We start from the raw sequence: 18909 nt of genomic DNA on the forward strand, positions 1-18909 counted from the left end.
AGTTGACATTTTTGCCGAAGTTGCAAACGTTGGTTTGAGATTCGTGTGTAAAGGGTACAGAAAGGAAGTAGTTCAAAGGTGAAATAAAATTAAGTGGGTTAGAGTCGTTGAATTTGCCACGAAAAAAGCTGTTTGACTCATCGTGTACGTGTTGGTCATCAACCACCTGTCTCCAACCCTGCTCCAACACTTCGCCCATAGCCTTGTATGCTGTGACGCGTCAAGTAATCGTGTAAATACTTCTGAAATGTTGCGCTGGTTCCCACCTCTACCAGACTTACAGGCAGAGACCTCAAGATAGCCACTTCCTTCAGAAGAAAAAAATGTTTCTTTAAAGGCCTGTATACCTTTGTCCGTTTCTTAAATAATGCTCCCTAGAGGGAAGGATATATTTTTAGCTATTTTAAATATTTTGCTCTGTTTTCATTTTTTTGATGTTTTGCTGATTTGTTGAAAAGAATGTTTCACATAAGTGAATTGAGATGTTGTGATCTTCAGTAGCAGGTGGTTTACCATAAACAATTTTTAGTAGTAGTTCAGGTCACATTTGTTCCTGTGATGGAATGTTTTACTGCCAGTGGTACACAATGCACTGAACTTTGAACAGTAGTTTTCAGCATACAGACATTTGTGGAGACAAAAATAAAGTTGCTGGAAAAGCTCAGCAGGTCTGGCAGCATCTGTGAAGGAGAAAACAGTTAACGTTTTGGGCTTTTCCAGCAACTTTGTTTTTCCTGATTGACAGCATCCGCAGTTCTTTTGGTCCTTATTTGTGGGGATAAGTTATTTTTCTTTACTTGTTAGGGGTGGGGGAAGATGGAGGATAATTCTTTCCAGCAACTGGGTTTGAAGTAAGAACTGGTCACCATTTGAGTTTCTAAGAAAAATTGAGAATAGCAACTGGCCATTGCTGGTCTAATGAGATGAGAATTATCTGAAAAGCTTTGAGGCATTTAAAAAAAATCCACTAAGCTTTAGATTTGTTTAACTTTGATATTTCACAAATGAATGAGATTGTACATAATTATCAGTGAAACATCAGCTTTGAGTTTGTTGTCCATTTTAAAACTTGGCACTTTACCTAATGATTAAAATTGTTTTTATGGTGCCAAAATATTGATGAACTTGAGAATATTGACCTGTTTCCTGTTGTTTGTGTGATTTTATCTAAATAAGATTGGTGATTTGTTTTGAAGGTTTCGGTGGAACATATTGTATTTTCTTCATCCTGCTCTTAATGCATAAGCTCATGATTTCCAAAACCTATTCCGACTGTATCATGTGAATTTCACCTTCTTCACTTTGGCATTCAATTGCAGTACAGTTGCTGAATATTCCACTTAAAAGCATCCAGGAACAGAACTACACCAGCCATATAAAAATTGTGGCTACAGTAACAGATCAGTTCCTGTGAACGATGTGATAAGTAATTCATGTCCTGATTCCCCAAAGGCTGTCCACTGTCAATATGGCATAATACAGGATTGTGATGGCAAACCCTCCATCTGCTTGGATGATAGACAACATCACTCAAAGTTCAACAACATCGAAGATAGTAAGTTTGACCAGTTAGTTCATGGATGATTGGGGTGGTAAATGGTGATGAGGATAGCCTTACATTACAGAAGGCTATAGATGGGCTAGTCCGATGGCCTGATCAGTGGCAAATGAAATTCAGTTGAGATAAGTTTGACATAGGACCAGGCAGAACAAATAAGGCAAGTAAACACGCGATGAACGGTAGGGCATGGGAAGCATTCAGGCTCGAGAGAGGTTTCACCAGTCTGTTAATGTACAAGGACAGGTCAGTAATGTGGTTAAGAATGCACATGGATGCTTGCTTTTTTTAGCTGAGGCATAAAATTTAGGAGCGAGAAGGTAATGCTGGAACTACATGAACCTTGGTTAGGCCACAGCGAGAGTATTGTGTGCAGTTGTGGAATCTGCATTATAGAAGGGATGTGACTGCATTGGAGAGAGTGCAGAGACTTACTAGGATGTTGGGTGGACAGGGGAGTTTGAAATATGAAGAGAAATTGGACAGACCAGGTTACTTTTCCTTGGAGCAGAAGAGACTGAGTAGGGACCTGATTGAGATGTATAAAATTATGAAGAGCACAGACAGGATAGACATGAAGGAACTGTCTTCCTGCAGTTGGAGGGATTAGTGACGGGTGGGGCATAGTTTTAAGGTAAGGGGCAGGAGGTTTAGAAGGGATGCTGATGGGAATCTGGAACTCCCGGACTATAAGGAGGGTAGAGGCACAAACCTTTGTAACTTTTAAATATTTAGGTGCGTACCTTGTGACGCCAAGACATACGTGGTGATGGGCCAAGTGCTGGGAAATGAGATTAGAAAATGTAAGTGGTGGGGTTTTTTCTTACTGGCACACACCTGAAGGGCTAAAATGCCTTTTTCTGTGCTTTAGGCTTCTATGACGTAGCAGCCTGCCTGATTAGTACTTCTACCACTATTGATGCACAGAGGCAACACCTTCCAAACGCTTGACTTCTACCATCTAGAGGACAAAGGAAGCAGAGGCGTGGGAACACTGATTCTTGGGCTCCCTTCCAGGTGACATAGTGTCCCGAATTGGAATTATATTGCTGTTTCTTCGCAACTTGGTGAAAATACCAGAACACCCTTCTGAATAGCACCAGATAGACGGCAGTGGTTCAAGAACGCAGCTCACCTTCACTTTCTCTGAGGTAAATGGGGATGGGAAAGAAATATTAGCCTTGTCAGCAATGCTGACATTGTGTGTAAGAATTCCTAAACAAAAATTTTTCATTTCTATTTGCTAAAAGGCTTCAAGTTAGTGCTGATCTGTTGGACCAAAGCTATTTGCATAAGGTTTGGGACCGTAACTGATAGGATGCACTATGCAGAATTGGTAACAATTTTCTGCATTGCTTGGTGCACTTGATAAGTAGATAACTTCTGTCAAGGCCTTTCCCAAACCACTTTCTTAAATGTCTTATGGGATTCTATGATCATAAACCCTCTCAGTGTAAAAACAGGTCCTTTGGCCCAACAAGTCCACACTGACCCTCAACACATCCCACTCAGACTTATTCCCCCTATAACCCACCTAATCTACACATCCCTGAATGCTATGGGCAATTTAGCATAGCTAATCCACATAGCCTTTACATCTGTGGACTGTGGGAGGAAACTGGAGCACCCAGAGGAAACTCATGCAGGCACGGGCAGAATGTGCAAACTCCACACAGACACTTCCGCAGTCGCCCAAGGATGGAATCGAACTCGAGCTCCTGACACACTGAGGCAGCAGTGCTAACCTCAGAGCCACTCTGTCACCCTTAATATTTATAGTCTTTATAATATTTATAAAGATACGGGAAAATTATGAATTGTACTGTTTTGTTTGTAAGTAATTTTTTTGAGAACTGGTCTGTAATCCATGCTTTGAGTATTATCTAGAAACTCCCTGCTGAAGGGGTTAGTGGTTGTTCCAAACTGTGTATCAACTGCGAACTTTCTTTGAAATCTACTGAATCTACCTTCAAGATCAGTATTGCTACCAAACATGAATACTGCACCTTCAGAAGCTGTGCACAGCAGAAATTGCATTTGAAGCAATCTACTTATTTGTATACGATAGCAGGGCATTTGACAGATCTTGTAGTGCATATATCTGGTGTTTGGGACCATGGCAAATAATTGATTCCTGTAACATTCAAAACGCATAAAAGAGGATAAATCCCCAGGACCTGATCAGGTGTATCCCAGAACTTTATGGGAAGCTAGGGAAAGATCGCTGGGCCCCTTGCTGAGATATTTGTATCATTGATAGCCACATGTGAGGTGCTGGAAGACTGGAGGGTGGCTAATACAGTGACATTATTTAAGAAATGGTAAGCAAAGGTCAGATCTGTGAGCCTGACGTCAGTGGTATGTCAGTTGTTCAAGGCGATTCTGAGGGACAGGATTTAAATGTATTTGGAAAGGCAAGGACTATTTAAGAATAGTCAGCATGGATTTGTGTATGGGAAATCATGTCTCACTAACTTGATTAAGTTTTTTGAAGACATGACCAAATTGGAGACAGAGAATGGAAATTGTCTGTGTGAACTTCAGCAAGGCGTTCAACAAGGTTCTGCATGGTGGGCTAGTTAACAAGGTTAGATCACATGGAATCCAGGGAGAAGTAGCCACTTGGATACAAAATTGGTGTGAAGGTAGGAGACAGAGGCTGGTGGTGGAGAATTGTTTTTCGGAGTGGAGGCCTATATCCAGCGGTGTGCTGTAAGGATCGGTGCTGTGGCTGCTGCTTTTCGTCGTTGATATAAAGGATTTGGATGTGAATATAGGAGGTACGGTTAGTAAGTTTGCAAATGACAACAAAATTTATGTGGTGGACAGTGAAGAAGGTTATCTCAGTACAGTGGGCTTGACCTGATGGGCTGATAAATGTAAGGTGTTGCATTATGGTAAGGCAGATCAGGGCAGGACTTATCTACTTAGTGGTAGGGCGCTGTAGAGTGTTGCCAAAAAAAGTGACCTTGCAATGTAGGTTCGTAGTTATTTGAAGGTAGAGTTGCAGGTAGACAGGGTAGTGAAGAAGGTGTTTGGTACGCTTGTCTTTATTGGTCAGTGCATTGAGTATAGGAGTTGGGAGTTGTCTTGCAGCTGGACAGGACATTATTTAGACCACTTTTGGACTACAACAATCAGTTCTGGTCTCCCTGCTATGGGAAAAATGTTGTGAAACTTGAAAGGGTTCAAAAAAGATTTACAAGGATGTTTCCAGGGTTGGAGGGTTTGAGCTGTAGGGAGAAGCTGAATAGGCCGGGGCTATTTTCCCTGGAGATCAGAGGCTGAAGACTAACCTTACAGAAGTTTATAAAATCACAAGGGGCATGGGCAGCGCGAATAGCCAGGGTCCTTTTCCAGAGTGGGTGTTTAATGTGAGAAGGGGAAAGATATGAAACGGACCTAAGAGGCAACTTTTTCACAGAGGATGGTGTGTGCAGAATGAATTGCCAGAGGAAGTGGAGGAAGCTTGTACAATTACAATATTTAAAAAGGTATGTGGATGGGTACATGAATAGAAATGGTTTGTAGGGATATGGACCAAATGCTGGAAAATAGGACTAGCTTAATTTAGGATGTCTGGTTGGCATAGAGGAGTTGGACCAAAGGGTCTTTTTTCCTACTGTGCAATTCTGACAATGACATCGCTTTTGGTCTCAAAATACAAACTAGTAAATCAGCCAGTTTCTTTTAAAATTAGTTAGACCTGGCATACCTGATGAAGCGTTGAGAGTTGAGTGAAATTTGGTTACTTGTCAAGTCACTTTATCTCTAATTCATTCCTTAATGTACAATCATCATTTAAATGAATTCTATCCTTCTGAGAATTGGCATTATATTATCACAAGCATTGCAATTCATGTATTTCTTCACATTTGCATCTTTCTGTTCTAGGCAATAATTTGATCTCACGTTGTTCATGTGAATTCATATATCTGGTGACCAATATCTCTTGAGAACTTCATAAATTTGTCATGAGGATTACGACATCTGGAGATTCAAGTTAAGAACAGAAATAAACTATTTGGCTCCTTGATCCTGCTATGTAATGTAATGATTTGATGACTTATCTCAACCCCACATTCTTGCCTATCCACAATCACGTTTGCTTACCAATATTCTATCCACATCTGCCTTAAAGACTCTGCTTCCACCTATTCAGACAGAGTTCCCCAAATTTACTCAACCTTCAGAAAAAAGTTATTCTGCATTGTTGATATAAATAGACAACCGTTATTTTTAAACAGTGACCCCTTGTTCTAGATTTTTCTGAAAGAGAAAACAAGTTTTCCACATTTGCCTTGTCAAAACCCCTTAGGATCCACAATTGTTGTGCCTTTTTGATGTTCTAAATTGCACTGTTTAGAAGGAAAGCCTGTTCAACCTTTTCTAGTAAGACAATCCACCTATTTAGTAATTAGTTAACAAAACTTCCCTGAACTACTTCCACACATTAACACCCTCTTTAAGTAAGGACACCAATTCTGTAAGTAATATTCCAGATGTGGTCTGTTCAACAACTAAAGCATGACCTTATATGTTGTTTTCCTAATTGCTTCCTTCACCTGCCTGCTAATGTTTTGTGATTTATGCACTAAGACATCCATATTCCTCTGCTTCTCAGATCTGCAATCTCTCACCATTTAAATAATGCTTGCTTACTATTTTTCTTGACAAAATGGCAGTTTCACATTTTCCCACATTATGCCAGATCTTTGACCACTCACTTTAACCTATCTGTATTCCGCAGTAGTCTTCTGTATCCTCTCTCTAACTTTTATTTTTCTACCTATCTTTGTATCAATAGCAAATTAAGTGGTCATAACCTTTGGTCTCTTAATCCAAATCATTTATAAATTGGAAAAAGTTGAGACCCCAGCACTGATTCCTGTGGCATACCACTCGTTACATCTTGCCATCCCAAAAATGACCCACGTATGCCTATTGTTCCTGTTAACTACACAATGTTCTATTCATGCCAGTTCACCATGAGTCTTTATCTTTTGCAGTAACGTTAGATGTGATACCTAACCAAATACCTTCTGGGTTTCCAAGTTTAGCTCATCAGTTGGTTCCCCTTATCCAAAGCACGTGTTATTTTGTCAAAGAGTTCAATAACTTGGTTGAATATGAACCATGTTGACTTTGCCTGATCATTTCATTTCAGTTTTTTTTGTGTCCCACTGGATCCAGCCTATTCAGCCACTCCTACAGTCATACAGCATGGAAACAGACCCTTCAGTCCAACTGCTCCATGCCGAACATAATCCCAAACTAAACTAGTCACACCTGCCTGCTCCTGGTCCATATCCCTCCAAACCTTTCCTATTCATGTACTCATCCAAGCATCTTTTAAATGTCATAATTGTGCCCACATTCATCACTTCCTCAGGAAGTTCTGAAGCGAACCATGTTTTGTGTAAAAACAAAAAATTGTCCCTCATGTCTTTTTAAAATCTCCCTGCTCTTAATGTAACAATGTGCCCCATGGTCTTTAAATCGCCCATCCTAGGTAAAAGACACCTGCCATTTAACCCTATCTGCACCCTTCATGATTTTATAAATCTCGTTAAGGTCACCCCTCAACCTTCTACATCCCAATGAAAAATGTCCCAGCCTTTCTTTATATCTCAAACCTTCCATACCTCAAACATCCTGGTAAATCTCTTCTGAACCCAATCCAGCTTAATAATATCCTTGTAACTGGGTGACCACATCTGGACACAGTACTCGAGAAGAGGCCCCTTTAATAATAGTTGATAACATCTTTCATATGACAGATATTGAACTAATTGGTTTGTGTTTCCTGTTTTCTGTCTCACTCCCTGTTTGAGTAAAGGCGCTACATTCACTATCTTGTGATTTAATTGAATTAATTGACTCAGTATCTTTTCCCTATTAATTGTAATTTTCTTGAATTCCTCTTTCCTTTCCATATCCTGATTAACCAGTATTCCTGGGAATTTACTTGTATCCTTTATTGTGAAACTGATGTAAAATACCTGTTCAATTCATCTGCCATTTCATTACTTCCTATTAATTCCACAGACTCACTTTTTATTGGACCAATATTTATTTTAACCCTGTTTCTCTTACTGCCAGTTTTTACATTTTTTCGCGAGCTGTTGTACTCAAATTTTCCTCTATTCATTATTCCTTTATTCGTTCTTTTGGTGCTTTTTACAATCAACACTGACAAGCGGACACATTCAGTATAAAGCCAGCAGCACTACCTTGTGTTTCCAATTAGTTAAATTGAACTCTTGATTTATAATAGAGTGTGTTCTGTATACTACAAATAATGCATCATCGGGAGAATGAGTTGCAAGTGTGCTAGGTATAAATATGTAGTCATAAATCCATGTAGGTTTCACTGTATTTTCACCTTTCAATACAACGATAAATATTTTTACTCTTCACAGAAGATGTAGCTCTTGGAACCTTAGTCCTAGTGTAACTGCCAGAGTAAATTCTTTTATTTATGAAAACAGATTGGTGCCATTGTTAATTCTACCATATCCAATAATCAGATCTTGTTGTACCCATTTTAATGATGATGTGGAGCAGGGAAGTTGAATCATCTAGAGATTGACATACCGGAACAAATGAATGGGCTGTTGGAGTTGTAGGTACTCGTAGAAGTGGCTGAAGTCCCTGAGTCTTCCAAGTTCAATTCTAAAGTCCTTGTGTTGTCATCTGAGTGCAACAGTCTTGTGGAATATTGGAATTGGAAATGTTGGGAGTTTAGAATTGTATAGCAATCTGAGGAATAACTTTGTGTCTGTCCAACAAATTCCATCTTTGTTTCATTATCAGAGTAATGAAATTTTTGAATCTAGATGTTGCTGGTACCTCCCAAATTTATTTGGCTGTGTTTTTGAAATTATCCCATTGTCAAGTACTTTGGTACATTGTGGAGGGAATATATCTTGTGTTACGGTAAATTTGGAGACTCTGTTTGCAAACTGTATAAATTATGTAACCGGAATGCATTTTCCTTGTTCATCTTTCTTAACGAGTGAACGATTTGTAACAAGTGATCACATTTCAAACTTTAACAGGGATCTGACTTGGAAAAGTGTGGAAAACATTTTCATCCAAATCTGTAATTTGTGTTGATCTTTGCAAGACGTTCTTGTAAGGTGTATATTAAATACTAAATACTAAACATTATACGCTTTTCCCTCAGTTTTTATGTTTGGACCTGCTTGTAATTTTGATTTTAGACATGGGAAGACAGCATTTACATTTTCTCAAAAAATGCCTAATTTATTTATCAGCTGTGGATTGTTAGCATTCAAATTGCTTGAAGCTGGCTGGATTTGTAAATTGTGAGCAAAGTAGTTATCAAGTTTATTAAAATTTGTAGGTAATGTTTTAATTATAAAGCTGGTTGATAGATGGTTTGTAAATGGAAGAATTATCAACTAAAATGATCCCACCATTTACCAATAATTGGAAGAAGATAATCTACAATTTGGAATATGGTTCTCCTTGGCAGATACAAAAATAATTGCTGAGGACGCTAGGAGCTATGTATGATAAATGCAAATTCTTGGTACTTTTTCTCCCACTTAGCTTATTTCTGGCAAGGTAGTTTTTCATTTATTGTAGAACCAGTTGAAGTGATGGGCCAAGTCTGTGAATGAATTTTCTTTTGTGTTGCAGGAACTGAAAAGATGCCAGGACGTTTAATTCTTGTTCACCGTCATTTGTGAAGTTTCAGTGGTCATTAGAAGAAACCAAAATAAGGCATGGAAGAAGCACATGGCCCACTGCTGAATGAGGAGCTTTACAGCCAACTGAGTGAATCAAAGAAACCAGAGTTTGTTTTTGAATGGCTTCGATTCTTAGAGAAAATTTTAGTGGCTGCCAGCAAGGTAAATTGTTGCACCACCTTTAAGTGCTGTGAAAATGTACTTTTCTTCAATGCTGTTCTTTCTGAATATAAGTAATTTGCTTTGGTCAAAGAATTAATATTTAATACTTGGGATGACTGTAGCTGAAAATGCTTCCTAACCAATTTGAATATAACCATTATCATGCAGGTAAAACTACAGTATGTTACAGATAGCAGAATTCAACAGCAAGTGTGGATATAGTAATTATCTGATTTTAAAGTTGTTGACTTGTGGAGGAATGCTGAACAGGGTAGTTGACTTGTTTGGAACTTGAACAGAGAGGCAGAGGCAGAGCCATGGATTAAGTTACATCAAAAATTTGGTGATGGCATCTTTGCCCTTTGGACTCATGATGCCCTCAAGCCATGGGGCATGCTTCAGAGTGGGTAATTGTTGAAAATGGTTTTGAGAATATTTTTAAGATAGGAGCAAAGAGGTACAGATTTTTAAGAACTGTGTTCAATAGAGCAGTATTTAGATGACTAAAGATTCTGTCATAGTAGTTTGATGAATCATGGGAAGGATGCACTGTAAGCTGAAGGGTGTTGTAAGGAAAATAAATCTGTTGAGGGTTCAGAGAGATTTTACTATCCTAGGACATAAATCAGAAAAAATGAATAAGCAGTTGTCACAACTGATTAGAAAGGGAAATAGAATGTTGTCATTTGTTGCTAGAGGAATGAGATTTGAGAGTAGGGATGTCCTGCTACAGTTGTACAGGATGTAGTTAAGCAATGTATTAGAAGCAGTTCAGAAGCTTCGCTGATTTGACTCCTAGAACTGAGGGTGGTGGGTTGAGGGGAAGTTTAACTTCTGAGGATAGGGCCGGGCTTTAACCATTGGAGTTTGGAAGAGTGAGAAAAGATTTTAATGAAATATGTAAGTTCCAGAGAGGACTTGATAAGGTGAATGCTGAACATATGTTAAGTAAAAGAACCAAAGAATACTTATGCTGGAAATCAGAAACAAAAATCGAAATTACTAGTAAACTCAGCAGGTCTGGCAGCATTTGTGGAGAAAAAATAGAATTAACATTTTGGATCACTGGGCACTGGGGTGATGGATAGATTGGATTGGATGTTGCACATTGGGGCGGCATGGTGGCACAGTGGTTAGCACTGCTGCTTCACAGCACCAGGGACCCGGGTTCGATTCCACTGTGGGGCAACTGTCTGTGTGAAGTTTGAACATTCTTCCCATGTCTGCGTGGGTTTCTTCCAGGTGCTCCGGTTTCCTCCCACAGTCCAAAGATATGCAGGCTAGGTGGATTGGCCATGCTAAATTGCCCAAAGTGTTCAGAATAGGTGGGTTATAGGGGGATGGGTCTGGGTGGGATGCTCCGAGGATCGGTGTGGACTTGTTTGGCTGAACAGCCAGTTTCCACACTGTAGGAATTCTATAAAACAAAAAAAAAAGAAAAGGACGGCAGAGTTGAGTTTAATTACATGGTTTTTGATTTTGCCATTGGATAAAAGCATTGTATATAAGGCTAGTATTTATTGCTCATCCCTCTTAATCATTAAGACAGTGATGGTGAACTGCTGCCTTATGTCCATCTCATGTACTTGTCCTCATGTTTCAAGACTTGAACCAGTGATTGTGAAGAAGGCACAGAATAATTCAAAGTCAGGATGATATGTGGCTTGAAGAGGCACTTGGTGATGTTCCCATGTGTCTGCTGTCCTTGTCCTTTTCAGGGGATATTGATTGCAAATTTGTTGGCCCGAAGAGTGTCATTTAAGTTGCCAGATCGGTTCCTTTAATCCCTTTTGCCGCAGTGACAATGCCACACAACACAATAGAGGATATCTAATGATGGTCATCAGTCTTGCCAATACTGTCATGAAGAGCTTTATCTGCAGCAGACAAATTGGGGAGGATGAGGACTAGTTAGGAATGGGTGCTTCAAAAGCCCTGGAGGTTACTATTGACCAGAAACTAAATTGCACTAGCCATATAAATACTGATGCTACAAAAGCAAAGCAATCTAGGAGTGCTGTGGAAAGTAACTTGCTTCCTGACTTTCCCAGGCCTTTCCATCAACTATCAAGATGCAAGTCAGGAGTGTGATGCAATAACCTTCACTTGCTCAAATGAGTGCAACTCCAAAAGGAGATAAGAGGCTTAGTACCATCCAGGACAACCCATTTTGATTGGCAGCACTACTACAAACATTTGCTCCTTGCAACACAGTAGCAGGAGGGTGTAGCATCTCTAAAATGCACTGCAGAAATTCATCCGGGCCCCTTCAATAGCACCTTCCTAATTTGTGACCATTACCATCTACATTGGCAAGGGCATATCACCACCTACAAGCACATCCCTGAGTCAGTTTCCATCCTGATTCGGAAATATACCATCATTCCTTCATTATTACTGGGCCATAATCCTGGAATTCACTCCCTAATGACATTATAAGTAAAACTACACCACATGGACTACAGTGGCTCAAGAGGTAGCTCACCTTCTCAAGGACAATTCAGGATGGGCAATCAATGCTGTCCCAGCCAAAATGCCCACACCTCATGAATGAATATTCTTGATGCTACTTTTAATTAAAGTTTCAACCTGTCTTCTTATAATATTGATTACAAAGGCTCAATTTCAGGAAGGAATGACATGAATTGAGAAGGATGTAGTCCATTCAGGGACTTGGGTGAGAAATAGCTTTTAAAAGCCCTATGAGTTGAGAGCCGAAAATGCTACAAAAATTGGTGGGAAGACAAGGGGGTTAGAGGCTGCAGAGAGACACAGACCGTTTGAGTGGACAAAGACTTGCCAGATCGAATATAATGTTGGAAAATTAAACTTGTCAGGAAGAATAAGGGAGTTGAATGTTATTTATCAATTGCAGAAAACTATGGAGCAGAGAGATTTGGGTGTCTTTGTTCATCAATCTCAAAAAAAAACTAGTATCCAACTTCAGTAGGTCATAAGGAAAGCAATGGAGTGTAAAAGTAGGTAAGTTTTGCTGAAACTATACAAAGCATTATCAGACCTCAGCTAGAATACTGTGAACAGTTTTACATGCCTTATCTAGTGGTATTGAAGGCAGTCTAGAGGTTTACTGGACTGATATCAAGTATGGTGGAACCCTGTGCTGAGGAGAAGTTGTCAATTAAGCCTGTACTCATAGAAATATAGAAGGAAATGCAATAACTTTGTTGAAGCAAATAAGATTCTTAGGGGACTTGGTAGATGCGGAAAGGTTGTTTTCCTTGTGGGAGATTCAAAGACCAGATCTCTGAATAAGGGTGACACATTTAAGACCAAGGTGAGCAGTTTCTTTTCAAGGTTGTGAATTTCTGGTATTCTATAACACATACGACCAGTGATGCTGGGTTATGAATGTTCAAGGATGAGATATTTTTCATCGGTAAGAGAATCCAGGGTTCTGGGGAAAAGGGACAAAAGTGGATTTGAATATTCATAACAACCATGATTTCACTGAATGGTGGAGCAGACTCAGGTTGAATAGACTACTACTGCTCCTACGTCATCTTATGGTCTTATCAGGGAGACAAGATTTGTGAGATGAGTTGATAATAGCTGATTGAACTGTGAGGAGTGGACATGAAAACTAGTACCAAGGAAGGGAACGATTAATTATGATGAGCAGCATAGAAGTCAGGAAGGAAAGTTGGGTAGTTAACAGTTTCGTGGGAATGGGGAAATGGGAGCAGGAGCTGGGTTGAATGGACTGGAGCTTTGAAATGGCATGAGGGGAGAAACTCAAAAGATGTGAACTTGGGGCTGTGCATGGGGAGACTATGGGGTAGTTTGGCCAAGGAAGAGAATGATTGCAGCAGAGGCAGCCGAATGACTGGTCTTGATCTTGGCCATGAACACCCATGACATCCTTTCACTTGTTATTGGAAGTGATGCTAAATGAAATATGGAGAGGGATTTAAAAAGTAAGTATGCAGTCAAGAAAAGAGGCGCGGTCTATTTGCATTCCGTAATGATGCGGAGATAGTGAGCCATTTTGACAGAGAAGAACAGGACCATTGGATGTTTTGACAGGAAGTGAATGTCTAAACCAATTGCAGTTTCTTCTGTTCAAGCATGAATTCCTTGGTCTAGTGGAAGTGGAAATGAGATGAAAGTAACAATCGGGATGAAAGGGAACATCAGGGATTGAGATTGAGGGTGAAATGACTATTTCATGGTTCTGTAAGTTTTTTTTAATTTGTGTGGAATATTTGTCTGGTTTGCAGAGTCATTTGATTTGAGTGAATGGGTCACGTGTTAACAAGTAGACATTTGTGGGTCTTTTCTGCTGTCATAATCTGACCAAACTTTGATACTGAGCATTTTTCCTTGCAGGATGATATTCAGGAGAAGCAAAAGAAACTTGTGGAACAGCTCACATCCTTATTGGAGAGCTCACCAGGCCCACCTGTCCGCAAGCTGATTGCCCAGAATCTAGCCTTGTTATATAACGTTGGTGACACTTTCTCTGTATATAAAACTATTGACAAGTGCAATGAAATTATCAGAAGTAAGGATGACTCACCAAGTTACTTACCAACCAAACTGTAAGTGATTTATTTTCTCCAGAAGGAGCATGGTTTTGGCAATGCCACAAATTTGAGTACTACTATCGTATTTTAGAGCAAAGCCAATGTAGTTACATTAATGAAGGCTGGAGAGGATAAAGACTGAATCTGTGTTATATGATCCAAAGATGTAAATTTATTTCATGTAAAATGTACAATGTGCAGCATTTTATAGTTATGTAATTCTGGACGTCACAAATACATTAAAGAAATCTCGCCAAGTTCCTCGATTTATCTGTTCGTACAGATGCTTTAAAGATTGGAACAATCTGCCTTAGTGCAGAAACTTTTATGAGTTTCCTCTATTATGACTAAAAATTGTACTTTAACTCTGGGAGCAGTCACTTGTGTGCAAGCCCTCCTTTGTGATATTAGAGCAGAAGATGTATTTTTACATTGGTAATTTTCCACACTGGATTACAGAACTGTCACAGTGTAGAAGGACATTTATCCCATTGTGTTTGCACTGGCTCACTGCATCTTGGCTTTGGAAAAAAATCTCCTACCTTTTGAACTACTTAGGTGTAGTGAATCTGTGGAATTCTTTACCACAGAAGGTTATCAAGACCAGACTGTTAAATATGTGCAAGGCCAAGATAGACATGTTTAATCGAAAGGGAATCGAGGGTTAGCGGGAAAAGTGGAGTTGAGGATCATTGAATCAGCCCTGATCTCTTCGAATGTTGAGAAAACTTGAATGGTCTACTTTTGCTCCTACATCCTGTGATATTATGGTTACTTGCTCTGCGACTAAGTTCTTTCTCACTTTGCATTTGTTGCTTTTGCAAAGCATTTTAAATGTATGCCAGTGATAATGGGAACGGCAGATGCTGGAGAATCCAAGGTAACAAAGTGTGGAACTGGATGAACACAGCAGGCCAAGCAGCACTCAGGAGCACAAAAGCTGACGTTTCGGGCCTAGACCCTTCATCAGAGAGGGGGATGGGGAGAGGGAACCGGAATAAATAGGGACAGAGGGGGAGGCGGACCGACGATGGATAGAGGAGAAGATAGGTGGAGAGGAGAGTATAGGTGGGGCAGGAGGGAGGGGATAGGTCAGTCCGGGAAAGATGGACAGGTCAAGGAGGCGGGATGAGGTCGTTGGTAGGAAGTGGAGGTGCAGCTTGAGGTGGGAGGAAGGGATGGGTGAGAGGAAGAACAGGTTAGGGAAACAGAGACAGGCTGGGCTGGTTTTGGGATCCAGTGGGGGGAGGGGAAGAAGTGGGCTGGTTTTGGGATGCAGTAGGGGAAGGGGAGATTTTGAAGCTTGTGAAGTCCACGTCCAAAGGTTGCAGAGCGACAATGATGCCACCCGAAGGTTGCGGGAACAGCAACTCATATTCCACTTGGGAACCCTGCAACCCAATGATATCAATGTGGACTTCACAAGCTTCAAAATCTCCGCTTCCCCCACTCCATCACAAAACCAGCCCAGCTCGTCCCGTCCCCCAACGGCATCCCAGAACCAGCCCAGCGGTCTCTGCTTCCCTAACCTGTTCTTCCTCTCACCCATCCCTTCCTCCCACCTCAAGCCGCACCTCCATTTCCTACCTACCACCTCATCCCGCCTCCTTGACCTGTCCATCTTCCCTGGACTGACCTGTCCCCTCCCTACCTTCCCACCTATACTCTCCTCTCCACCTATCTTCTTTTCTCTCCATCTTCGGTCCGCCTCCCCCTCCCTCCCTATTTATTCCAGTTCCCTCTCCCCATCCCCCTCTCTGATGAAGGGTCTAGGCCCGAAACGTCAGCTTTTGTGCTCCTGAGATGCTGCTTGGCCTGCTGTGTTCATCCAGCTCCACACTTTATTATCTTAAATGTATGCCATCTGGTTTGTGATCCTGTTGCAAGTGGGAACAGTTTTTCCATATCTACTTTGTTCAGACTCCTCATGATTCTGAAAATTTCTGTCAGAGTTCCCTTCACCATTCTCCTTGCCAAGGAAAATAGGCCCAACAACTTCAATCAGTCTTTAAAACTGAAGTTATGCAACACTAGACCATTCTCATAAACAACTTCTGTACTCTCTCCCAAAGCCTTCACATCCTTACTGAAGTGTTGCTCCCAGAACTGAACACAATACTCACAGCTGTGATGTCACTAGTGTCCCATATAACCTGTTTACTCTGTGCCGCTATTAATGAAGACTAGAATACTGGATGCATTATAACTACTTGCTCCAACTGCTTTGCCAATCTCAGCTGATCAGGTGGTACCTTGGAGCAGGAAACAAATAATGTTTCAGGTTGATCACATTTCATCAGAATTCTTATTTTTCTTTTACTGCAGATGCTATCTGACATGCCGATTATATGCAGCATTTATTTTGTATGGCTTCAAGCTTGTATTTTTCAGCAGTTTTCTTCTTTTAAATGAAGTATTTATGTTTAAACCAGAGCAGTTCATTCTTTCTAATAAGAATCTAGAAATCTGAAGTAGAAACAGAAAAAGCTGGAGAAACTCAGCAGGTCTGGCAGCATCTGTGGAAAGAGCAACAGTTAAAGTTTTGAGACCAAAATGACTCCTCTCCAGAACTCAATTTTGAGCAAGAGTATATGAGATTTGAAGCATTAAGTCTGTTTGTTTCTCCATTGATTCTGTCAGACGTGCTGAGTTTCTCCAGTGCTTTTATATTTTGATCAATTCATTTTGTTGGCCTTTGCTTACAGGGCAGGAATTGCTTGCTTGGGGGCCTTGTATGAACAGCTGGGAAGAATGTTGGGGAATACATACACGGATACTGTAGGAAACTTGCTGAAAACAATGAAAAGTGCTGAGGTAAGTCAAGAATCTCGCCAGTCCAAAGAATCTATTTCAAAGTAAAATGTGCGGACTGCTGGGTTAAAAGAAATAATATCACATGTTTTGATATGTGGCCAGTTGAACAGACAATTGAGCATCAGATTTTTATTGTTGTGCTGAATACTCTTGGAAAGTATTAAATTTCACTATAAATGGGCAACCTTGCTGTTTTGTAGCTGTTGAAGCTGTGTAATAGTATCTTACTGACATGAATGAATCTTTAATATCTATCTCTGGCATAATTTGTCACCTAGTCCCAAGGGCGCTATGAGATTATGCTGAGTTTGCAGAAGATTCTGTCTGGGCAAGGAGCTACTACTGCATCATGTCACAGAGATATCTACAAAGCTGCTCGCTCATGTTTGACTGATCGATCAATGGCTGTTCGCTGTGCTGCAGCAAAGGTATACATTTCTGAAATTTTAGAATTTACTTACTTTCAGCTAACTTAAGGTCATCATATGGCTGGTTAATACACAATTAGTCTTGTTTGATTTCCTTTTATTAGTTTTTCTGTCCTGTACTGTATGTATCATAAGGATTCTTCTGAGCAACAGCACAGAATTCACTGTTTCTAATTGCAAAAAACTAAGGAAATTCAAGGTTTCATCATAATCATTTAATCCAATTTCATCTTAATCATAAAGATTTCATAAAATGACAGCATGTCCCAAAGTACAGTTATTCCACATGTTGAAACAGACCGTGGTCCGAAGCAGATTCATTAGGAAGTCATCCAGTATGAAGAAATACAGATCTGAAGAAATGATCAAGCAGCACCTTTATATGATCAAATAACAACAGAAATAATGTGTTGTTTAAAGTAGAGAAAGGACCAGGCATGGTTAATTCAAAATAACTGCCCTCATTAGTTGAGGGATTAGAAACGAATAATCATAAAAGCAAAAGATGAAATATAAGGGATTCCTAACAGACTATAAGAGTCTTAATTATGATGAGGCTGTGGAATTCACTTCCAGAACTTTTGTTTGAAATTAAGATAGGTGTTTTGTGGATATGGGAAAAAGGATTAGCGCTATTTACAACAACAAAAGCATTGCTGGAAAAACTCAGTTCTGGCAGCATCTGCAGAGAGAAAGAAGGGTTATCATTTTGAGCCAGTGACCCTCCTTCAGAACTGACTGTAACTGGGAAAATATCTGGTATATCTGATGAAGATGAGGTTAGGAGGACGTGGTTGGGGGAGCGGAAGGAGTAAGTGATAGGCAGAGATGGAGCCCAGATGGAGAGAAAAAAAAACTGTTGGGAAGACAAAGGAATGGATAAAGGAGAACCTTGGAGAATCAATGACTGCTAATACAGACAGTAACTATCAATGGGTTGACTGTGGTGGTACACGTGATGAATAGGCCTGTGTGTGGTGGTTGGGGTCATGACATAGGTGAAGATACTCAGGCCGTAAGATTATTGAACTTGATATTCAATCCTGAAGGCTGCAGAGCCCCACGTGAAAAATGAGATGCTGTTCTTTCAGAGAGCACTGAGCTTCGCTGGAGCACGGCAGAAGCCTGAAACAGAGATGTTGGCCAGGGAAACAAGTGTCACATTGAAGTGGGAGACAACGTGAAGCTCAGGATCATTTTTTGTGCACGGAATATCGGTCTTCACCAGCAAAGCAGTTGCCCAGTCTGTGTTTCGTTTCCTGATGTTAAACAGGCCACATTGTGAGCAGCAAATACAGTAGACTACATCGAGTGAAATGCAAGTAAACAGTTGCTTCAGGTAGCTGGGGCCTTGGATAGTAAGGAGTGAGGAAGTAAACAGGCAGGTGGTACACCTCCTGTGATTTCATGAGAAGGTACCATGTAAGTGTGGGGAGTTGGTGGGAGTGGCAGAAGAATGGACCAAAGTATCTCAGAGGCGATGATCCCTGTGGAAGGCTGACAAGAAGAAGGGGAATATTTGCCCAGTGACATCCTGCTGGAAGTGGTGGAAATAGCTGCCTTTGGATGTGAATGCTGATGGTGTGGTAAGTGAGGACCGGGGTCCCTACTGCTGTTGTGGAAAGGAAGTGAAGAGGAGAGGGCCAAAGTACAGGACATAGGTCAGACACAGTTGAGGGCCCCAT

The 18909-nt window shown here is 40.5% G+C and overlaps 1 protein-coding gene across 7 annotated transcripts in view; it reads left to right on the forward strand.

Moving 5' to 3' along the window:
- Positions 1-18909, forward strand: part of heatr5a (HEAT repeat containing 5a) — a 117471-nt gene that overhangs the window by 1210 nt on the left and 97352 nt on the right. For 3 of the 7 annotated variants that reach the window (XM_059649206.1, XM_059649200.1, XM_059649205.1), the window contains exons 2-7: positions 1453-1555; positions 2430-2709; positions 9227-9438; positions 13786-13997; positions 16688-16796; positions 17075-17224. In XM_059649206.1, the coding sequence (XP_059505189.1) occupies positions 9313-9438; positions 13786-13997; positions 16688-16796; positions 17075-17224 (597 nt within the window). In that variant the 5' untranslated portion in view covers positions 1453-1555; positions 2430-2709; positions 9227-9312. Of the gene's footprint in view, positions 1-1452; positions 1556-2429; positions 2710-5452; positions 5561-9226; positions 9439-13785; positions 13998-16687; positions 16797-17074; positions 17225-18909 lie in introns of all 7 variants that reach the window. The other 4 variants (XM_059649203.1, XM_059649202.1, XM_059649204.1 and 1 more) reach the window with 2 other exon arrangements.

The sequence above is a fragment of the Stegostoma tigrinum genome, chromosome 10 (genome assembly GCF_030684315.1).
Source record: "Stegostoma tigrinum isolate sSteTig4 chromosome 10, sSteTig4.hap1, whole genome shotgun sequence".
NCBI classification, from domain to species: domain Eukaryota; kingdom Metazoa; phylum Chordata; class Chondrichthyes; order Orectolobiformes; family Stegostomatidae; genus Stegostoma; species Stegostoma tigrinum.